The sequence below is a fragment of the Triticum aestivum genome, chromosome 6D (genome assembly GCF_018294505.1).
Source record: "Triticum aestivum cultivar Chinese Spring chromosome 6D, IWGSC CS RefSeq v2.1, whole genome shotgun sequence".
Lineage (NCBI taxonomy): Eukaryota > Viridiplantae > Streptophyta > Magnoliopsida > Poales > Poaceae > Triticum > Triticum aestivum.
In genome coordinates this window covers 384,699,874-384,709,160 of record NC_057811.1, presented here as the reverse complement: position 1 = coordinate 384,709,160, position 9,287 = coordinate 384,699,874, and the positions used below count along the sequence as shown (strand labels likewise).

At 49.1% G+C, this 9,287-nt stretch overlaps 2 protein-coding genes across 2 annotated transcripts; one reads left to right on the top strand and one right to left on the bottom strand.

The window, feature by feature from the left end:
• Positions 1-733: 733 nt before the first annotated feature.
• LOC123145263 (uncharacterized protein At1g26090, chloroplastic) lies at positions 734-4,029 on the bottom strand. The gene is made up of 7 exons (XM_044564633.1): positions 3,711-4,029; positions 3,096-3,239; positions 2,915-2,989; positions 2,651-2,838; positions 2,404-2,569; positions 1,906-2,304; positions 734-1,100 (listed from the first exon to the last, which is right to left on the bottom strand). Exons 1-7 carry the CDS (start codon positions 3,885-3,887, stop codon positions 969-971), a joined length of 1,281 nt encoding a protein of 426 aa, XP_044420568.1. The 5' UTR covers positions 3,888-4,029; the 3' UTR covers positions 734-968.
• A 39-nt stretch (positions 4,030-4,068) lies between these two features.
• Positions 4,069-5,892, top strand: LOC123145262 (pentatricopeptide repeat-containing protein At1g77360, mitochondrial). The gene has a single exon (XM_044564632.1). It carries the CDS (start codon positions 4,146-4,148, stop codon positions 5,616-5,618), a length of 1,473 nt encoding a protein of 490 aa, XP_044420567.1. The 5' UTR covers positions 4,069-4,145; the 3' UTR covers positions 5,619-5,892.
• Positions 5,893-9,287: the final 3,395 nt, after the last annotated feature.

Below are 9,287 nucleotides of genomic sequence, written 5' to 3'. Positions count from 1 at the left end.
GAGATTCACCTGCTTTTAGCTGGTTGTCTTTGGAGGGCGGGGTTGGAGTGGGGGGCGGGGGGTGGGGGAGGGGGTGTGGTTAGCGATGGGAAGGCCCTACGGATCTGCTCTGGTTGCCATGGCAACCAGAGAAGGCCGACGATGGAGGCAGGGGATCGAGAGGTGGGAGACGATGGTGGCAGTCGGGACTGGGGATCGAAAGGAGGCCGGGACGGCGGGGTCGTGCGGGCAACGTGGTCGTCTGGCCCGGACGTGTGGGCGGGTTTGCCACACACCGGACGTGCGGGCTGTGGCTTTTGCGCGCCCGAACGCGGTCGTGCGGGCGGGTTGCTATCCATGCCACACGAGGCGTGCGGCGCAACCACCCGATACACCACACGTGTGGCGGTTATTGGGACCCTTTTTTTTTAATCACCCGACGCGTTGGCACCTGGCAGTACCGATTGATTTCCCGGAGCAGGGAAGGATCGATGGCCGCGTCGCCATGAAGATGGGATGCGATCTCTCGTCGCGTCACCGCCAGATCGCCCCAGTGTCAGGCCTGCACGACGGCATGCGCAGATTTTGCTCCATGGCTGCAGCCTGCAGACGAGACGTCAGCAGCAAGAGCGGGAGACGGAAAGCTACTCAAGAACAGCGTTAAATCAGCAGCCACCCAACACTCACGCCTTCCGCCCGCCCAATAATCATAAGCCATGGTACGATGCCAAGACCACCCATCCCCGAGAGCCCATATCAAAAGCCATTTTCTCAGGCATTTCATGTGGACCGTCCTTTTCTTTTCACTTCTATAATGCCGTTGTGAAAAATCTCACTATGTTTACAGCAAAATGGAAAAAGATGTTAGACCGAGATCACCAGGAACTGGGCTGGATCGGGTTTACATTACAGTGCTGTGTGATTCTCCACCGGTTTGATTTGTCGAGCCTGTCCTCCGATTTCCGGATCACCCAAGGCCCTGCTGCCGCCTACCGGATGGTGACGACAAGATTCCTGTCGACGAACTTGGCGCCACCGACCTTCCCCTGCATCGCCGGTGGCAGCTTAATTACGCGCCTCTGGTCGCCGGCTTCGATCAGTAGCTCCGAACCGCCCCTATACTGCATTTTCACGAAGGAACAAGTTCGGTATATTATCAGCAACGACACAGACAATACAAATTCAACTTGGTGATCATATACCCTTGCAAAAATCTGGAATGGTTCTTCGCCACTATCTGGCAAAATTCTCAGATGACACGCAGGCCACTGACCGTAAGATCACAAGTAGCTAGATGGCTTTGACCTAAACTAGTGTACATGAAAACCTAGTATGTTTGGTATCATATTGTTCAGAAGCTTCTTTTGTGCTGCAGTCAAGGATGCCAAATTCATTTGAAATCATCTCACAGTTTGTATGGAGAAGTGGACAGACAATTATGGGAATCAGCACACACAGGAAACGTGCTTCGGTTTTAATTTTCGATACAGGGCGCTTTTATTATCTCAAAATGTAGCATCAAAGTGATACAAAGCAGTGCTTCGGTTTTAATATCAGCACAATCGATTTACGGAACTGGTGTAAACAGTTGGTTTGGTTGCAAGTGGCATGTACCATTGTTTTAGTGAAAACTCCTTTGATGTCACTTGCTAGGTAAACTGTGCATTAATCTGAACATTATCTGGTAGTTCACCACCCAAGTGATAATTTTCAAGTTGATGGTGGGATTCTACCTTTCTGGTTAAATTTTTTTATCACTTGGGCGCTAACTAAAAGTGAAACTGACTAGAGATAGCTTCACAGTCGAAATTAATTCAGCATTATCTCTACACAACTAAAGAAGTGAACTTAACTAGAGATATAGGTCTTGTTAGTCTTGACTGTGTATACAGTGAAGCCAACAAAGAGTGAGGTCAGTAGCTATACCTGATATAGTTTGATTTCAGACTTGTCAAATCCTGGCATGAAAAGGGTCACCGACTTCTGTGCAGAGTCAAAACTAACTGAAGGATAAACCTTGCTTGTATTCCTCAACAGCCCCTTTGTATTTTGATTCAATGAATTCAACGCTCTGCCCCAATCTGCAGAAGAATCAGTTGGTAGAAATGGCAGAGACGAGAAAGACAATGGCAAAAACTTCTCAGCAACTCCTTGGTGCATTTCAGAGGGGTCCTCAGCATAACCAAATGCTCCACATATTTGCGCACCAGCTTGGATGGTGCAACCCCAGTATCTTAGCGCAGAGGACACAGAGATTGATCCCCTCGGGTCCATGACGAGGAAGCACGCAAGTTTTGAGGGATCAGTAAACCAAAGCGAGATTTTCTACAAAATTTAGCATCTTAATCTTTTATATTCAGCTCACATTTGAATATGTATGCACTGGGTAAAATAGTTTTTCTTTATTAACTACAGATAATTTACCTCAAGAAGTTGTTCGATTTCATTCCATATCTCGGCACTCATTCTTACTTCACCAGTTCTACCATTTGGTCTTGCGGCATCATAAATCAGTTTCAGTAATGATGGAGAAGCCAGTCTTCCTATGTCAGTCTTCTCTGCTAGCTCCCTCACATACTTCAAGTAAGATCTGTCTTTTGTGTAGCAGCAACATTAAAACGCAGAGTCCTGAGTGAATGCAAGGCTACAGACAAACTAGGATAACCTATACCTTGCCCTCTCAGTAGCACCAGTCAGCCGTAGAAATTCCTCTGTATTATTGCAGTCATACACCACGACATCAAATTCTCCCTGTGGACTATTCGTTCCAACTGAAAAGAAGTTGAGCAGCTTCTGAAGAGACAAGACCGAGCAGATCGAATCCATTCCAGGTAAGACTCCAAGCTCCTCCCCTACAATCTATCCTATGAAAAAGAGCAACCCAGATGACTGCTTTATCCTCATCTCCCATATTATAGCAAAGTTAATCACCTACCCCCTCAAGAACTCCTTGAGTGAGATTGCTCTGGGCATCTACTTTCTTCAACCGGTCAAGGGGCTCAAGTAGCATCTGTGATTTAATCAGAAAACATTCTTCAGCATCAAGGCATTTTCCGGTGTCATAAAAGTTCAGTATGAAACATCAAAAGGAGATCACTTCACAAAGGTATTTTTACTTTACAGGTCTCGAGCTTTATGGTTGAAAGATTAGCAGCACATTCAGTCAGCGAGCTCCCAATCTTACAGCCCATCAATTGCTCTGCTGTCGGGTCTTGTGACTGTATAACCAGGCATGTCCTCAGGCCTTCACTTGCATAATACTGCAACATGGAGAAAAACAAAGTGCCTGAAAATGTTTGCAATGGCGTTTTAACGACTTATCATACTTTAGAGTGGCATTTTTCTCAGCTCAAAGTGATTTTTTGTAGCTGCATTTTTCAAATACGCAGATGTAAACTGCCCAACTGAATGCATTTTAAGGCAATTCTGCCATGAATCAATATTGTGCGAACTGTGAAGATGATGTGCAGGGGTATAACCCAATCGAATGTGTCTCAATACACCATTCGCTAAACGACCCATCTCGTAGATTTACCCTATCACATGCTACAGTTTACCCAGCTCAATGCTTGGAGCAGCCAAGCTGCTCATACCCATATTCTACTCTAATTAGTATCTACTCGTAGTCTACATTGCAGTCCAGCCTTGGCTTTTAGCAACAAATAGTTCTACAGTTTTCTATCAACATATCAACAAAGACAAGCACTGGAGGAAGGTACAGTAGTTTTTACCTGAGCGGCGATGGCGGCCGCTGTGGTCTTGCCGGAGCCTCCCTTGCCGAGGAAAGTCACCAGCTTCGGGGGAGTGCCGGCACCGCCGGAGTTGGCGATGACCAGACGCCGCCTACGGCCTCCCCGGCCGGCAACGGCGAGGATTTGGCTCGCCGAGACGAGCAACGAGGGCGCCATCCGCAGCCCCCCTCACGATTCAGTCGGGATCCCGCCGGTGTCTGCTCGGCCTTGGTCTCCCTCTCCGTCGTCCAGCAGTCGGTTCAAGCTTAGCTAGCCGTCTCAGGAAAAAAAAAAGAGGAGTTTGTATAGGCTCAGGATAGGGTTAACGGTTCAAGAACACACGAAAAATCCCACCTTGGCCACGTCTCCGACCCATCCACCCCACCCACCCCCGAGAGTCCCCGTCGCGGCGGCGCCCGAACCAGTCGAGGCGAGATGTCGGACCGCCGGGAGAAGCGGCCGTCAGACGCGGCCGGCGCCGGCGACGGCCCGGAGGCCAAGCGCGCCCGCGAGCCGGCCGCCCCGGCGTTCCCCACGTACAAGGACGCGCCCGACCTAGCCCCCAAGATCCGTCTCCTCTGCGAGATCCTGGCTTCCTCCGCCTCCGACGTGGAGGCGGCCCTCGACGACGCCGACGTCCGCGTCACCACCTCCGACGTCGAGCAGGTGCTCCGCTTCTCCTACGCGCACCCGCGCGGCGCCGCCGCCTTCTTCCGCTGGGCGGGCCACCGCCACCTGCACCACCAGCACTCCCCCTACTCGTGGAACCTCATCATCGACCTCCTCGGCAAGAACCGATTGTTTGATCCCATGTGGGACACCGTCGGCTCCATGCGGGCCCAGGGCCTGCTCTCCCTCGCCACCTTCGCCTCCGTCTTCTCCTCCCTGGCGGCCAGCCCCACCAGCTCCCCCCTCAAGGCGTTTGTGGAAATGCCGAGGTACGGCATGGACCGCGACACGCCGGCGCTCAACTCGCTGCTGTCCGCGCTCTGCCGCGCCTCCCGGCTGGATGACGCCCGCGCCGCGATCCCCGTGGCACGTGCGGAGGCCGGCACTCGGCCGGATGCCGACTCCTACGCCATCCTTCTGGAGGGTTGTGAGGCTGCCGGCAACGCGGCCGTTGCGCGCGAGGTGTTTGACGAAATGGTGCACGCGCTCGACTTCGATCCTGCCAATGTGCCTGCCTACGACTCTTTCCTTACAACACTGGTTTCAAGTGGCTCTTCCACGGCGCTCTCGGATGCGATGGAGTATCTGGCTGTCTTGCGCCGGTACAGGTGTTCACCGGGCGAGAAGTTTCTTCGTGCTGCACTGGCCGCACACCTTGAGGCACGTGAATTGCGCAGTGCTGTGGTTCTCTGGGATGACTTTGTCCTTCGCCGGGGGCTCGTCCCAGATAAGGAAATGTACAACACGATGATCATGTTGCAGGGCACTCTGGGGCATGCCGAGGTTACTGTGAAGTACCTCGATGACATGGCCATCTATGGAGTGTTTCCTGACACAGACACATACAATGTGGTCCTCAAGCTCTTGCTCAAGGGGAGGAAGCTCCGGGAGGCGTCGGCAATATTTAAAGAGATGGTCAAGAACGAGTGTTGGCCAAATGAGGCGAATTGTTCACTTGCGCTCAGCGTGTTCTTGGATACTCGTGACTGGGAGACAGGGATCAAGGTGTGGAAATGCATGGCAGCGAATAGCCTGCCTCCACTGGAGGAGGGCGGTAACATGCTTGTATCAAAGTTGAAGGATGAGATGTTGCCTGAGGCATGCAAGTATGCAGAGGACATGATCGATCAGGGTATCAAGTTGAGCTCCTCAACGCTGGCAAAGCTGAGGCACAGCCTAGGAAAGGTCAAGAAAGGAGACATTCACGACCGCTTGCTTGCAAAATGGAAGGCGCACTAGGTTCTTCTCTCTTATGTCATATACTGTATGGTTTTGGGTTATGTAGGATTGGGAATAGGAGATGACTCTCTTCAGTTAACGGTTTCATGATAACTTGCTTTGCTGGAACTATAAGAAGTTGTTAGTCGTGCATATAATGTTTGCAGATGTGGCAATTCAGTTCTGTAAACTAGGTGTGCAATTTAACCTGTCAGGTCAGAATGGTTTAGTAACTGAAGAGTGCAGTCTCCTACCATGGTAATGAACCTCTTTCTGTCGCCATGAGTTTCTTCTTTAGAAATTGTAGTGCTTCGTTTTGAGTTTGATTTATCTCTTCCCCTTCTGGAACATGGTATGTTGCTGGACATGACATACTGTTTACTGGTAAGTAAGGGTAGAAAAGAAATCAACTCAGATGATAACATTAAATTCCACATGTAGCAACTTATGAAGCCAATGGGAATGAGCATCAAATACTTGGTACTTTCAGCTGTATTCCTGCTACGTTTCTGTTTTGTTGATACTTGAAATTAATTGAAGATCCTAGGTTTGTCCTAAGTCAAACTTCTGTAATTTTGACCATGTCTAAAAAAATATGTCATCTATAACACCAGATTTGATTCATTAGATTCTTTATAGAATATATTTCCGTACTATATTTTTTTTAATGTTGTAGATGTTATCACATTTGTCTATAGTTTTCATCAAACTTAAAGAAGTTCGACTTGGGACAAACATAGAACTTCAGTTAATTTGGAACTGAGGGAGCAATTGGTAAGGGTGAACCTATGTGCAGTAGAGTGGCTACCCGTAATGTGTCATCACAAGATTTATTACTGGGGATGACGTCAATATTGCACGAGCAATGTAATTCTGAGGGCTGAAAATGACTCTTCTTGAGAAGCAGTCCGTTTTCCTTTTATACAGAATCTTGGTTCGGATGCTTGGCAAAATTGTGTTTATTCCGGAACTAGGCCACTGGAAAGCCGTTATCAAGCTTTACAGTATATGCAAGGCAATACAGATTACATGCTCACCTATAATGAGTTTGATAACTTCATAATTGTGGGTTAGTCATACACTGTGTCCAGGTGTGTGAATATTAGGAATTACATGTCATGTTACATCTGCACCCTCGCACGAGGAGTTTTATCATGGAAAGGCTCCTAAAGGATAACCATGGCATTATCAATGATGCAAACTATTTGTGGCATGTTAAGAGGCTAGTGTATGTCGAAAGAATCTTATTCCCAAAATAAAAGTGGTCACCATACATAAACCACTTACTGTGATTATGAACACGCAATCCTCTATGCGAGTAACAACTGGTCAATTGGTATTGCGGTTCCGCTTACCAACGGGACAACATACATAAACCATTGAAATTACGTTTCATGTTGTGAAAGATAGAGTCCAGGATCAACATATGATATTCTTTCCACAAAGATTTGCGGTTCCGCTTACTAAGGCTTACCATCCATTTTGAAGATTATGTTGCCGGCATGGGTTCAGAAAGCCTTTTGATCTTGGAGATTAGGCCCGTGAAATAAACCAACTCTCATAAAAGTAAAACGATATCCATTTTGAGGTAGAATGGTACACTCTGAGTATTGAGGTTCAATGACACCTCATTAGTCATTGAATATTACTTCTATTAAGAGTGGCCTTATGATGTTTCTTAACCTTACAGGGGGAGAATGTTGGTATCTGGTTATAACAAACTAAGAGATAAAAGGGAATTAAACTTCCACATATGTGCCCTGATCGGTGGCACCGAACTAACGACTTGGTCTCGATCCGGCGTCCCTAGCACCTAATTTAAAAGGAAAAGGACACCTCTGGTTTGTAACTAACGATTTCACACGGTAGGCCATGTCCTCTCTCTGACAACCGATCCTAATTAGGTGCTAAAGGAGACGAAGACCGACTAACACCAGCGGCCACCACCAAGGCAGTGTTGGTGGCATCTACTCCGACCAGTTGTTGTTGGGGAACGTAGCAATAATTCAAAATTTTCCTACGTGTCACCAAGATCAATCTAGGAGATGCTAGCAACGAGAGAGAGGGAGTGCATCTTCATACCCTTGAAGATCGCTAAGCAGAAGCGTTACAAGAACGCGGTTGATGGAGTCGTACTCGCGGCGATTCAAATTGCGGAAGATCCGATCTAGCACCGAATGGACGATGCCTCCGCGTTCAACACACGTACAGCCCGGGGACGTCTCCTCCTTCTTGATCCAGCAAGGGGAGAGGAGAAGTTGAGGGAGAACTCCAGCAGCACGACGGCGTGGTGGCGATGGAGCTCGTGGTTCTCCGGCAGAGCTTCGCTAAGCACTACGGAGGAGGAGGAGGAGTTGAAGGAGGAGAGGGCTGCGCCAGGCAAGGGGTGCGGCTGCCCTCTCTCTCCCTCACTATATATAGGGGAAAGGGGGTGGAGGAGGTGCCCTAGGGTTCCCTAGGGGAGGGGCGGCGGCCACAGGGGAAACCCTAGATGGGTTTGGGAGCCCCCACCCCTGGGAAACTTGCCCCCCAAGCCGGGAGGGGTGGCTGCCCTAGGGGAGGCGCCCCCACCTCTCCACGTTACGTGAGAGGGGTTGGGAGGGGCGCACAGCCCCTTAGTGGGCTGGTGTGCCCCCTCCCCTTGGCCCATAAGCCCCCCCAACGCTTGCCGGGGCCTCCGAAACACCTTTCGGTCACGCTGGTCGTCACCCGGTACTCCCAGAACAATTCCGGACTCCAATACCCTTCGTCCAATATATCAATCTTCACCTCCGGACCACTCCGGAGTTCCTCGTCACGTCCGGGATCTCATCCAGGACTCCGAACAACCTTCGGTAACCACATACTATTTCCCATAACAACTCTAGCGTCACCGAACCTTAAGTGTGTAGACCCTACGGGTTCGGGAACCATGCAGACATGATCGAGACACCTCTCCGGCCAATAACCAATAGCGGGATCTGGATACCCATATTGGCTCCCACATGTTCCACGATGATCTCATCGGATGAACCACGATGTCGGGGATTCAATCAATCCCATATACAATTCCCTTTGTCTATCGGTACGTTACTTGCCCGAGATTCGATCGTCGGTATCCTAATACCTCGTTCAATCTCGTTACCGGCAAGTCTCTTTACTCGTTCCGTAACGCATGATCCCGTGGCTAACTCATTAGTCACATTGAGCTCATTATGATGATGCATTGCCGAGTGGGCCCAGAGATACCTCTCCGTCATACGGAGTGACAAATCCCAGTCTCGATTCGTGCCAACCCAACAGACACTTTCGGAGATACCTGTAGTGCACCTTTATAGCCACCCAGTTACGTTGTGACGTTTGGTACACCCAAAGCATTCCTACGGTATCCGGGAGTTGCACAATCTCATGGTCTAAGGAAACGATACTTGACATTAGAAAAGCTCTTAGCAAACGAACTACACGATCTTGTGCTATGCTTAGGATTGGGTCTTGTCCATCACATCATTCTCCTAATGATGTGATCCCGTTATCAATGACATCCAATGTCCATGGTCAGGAAACCATAACCATCTATTGATCAACGAGCTACTCAACTAGAGGCTTACTAGGGACATGCTGTGGTCTATGTATTCACACATGTATTACGGTTTCCAGTTAACACAATTATAGCATGAACAATAGACAATTATCATGAACAAGGAAATACAA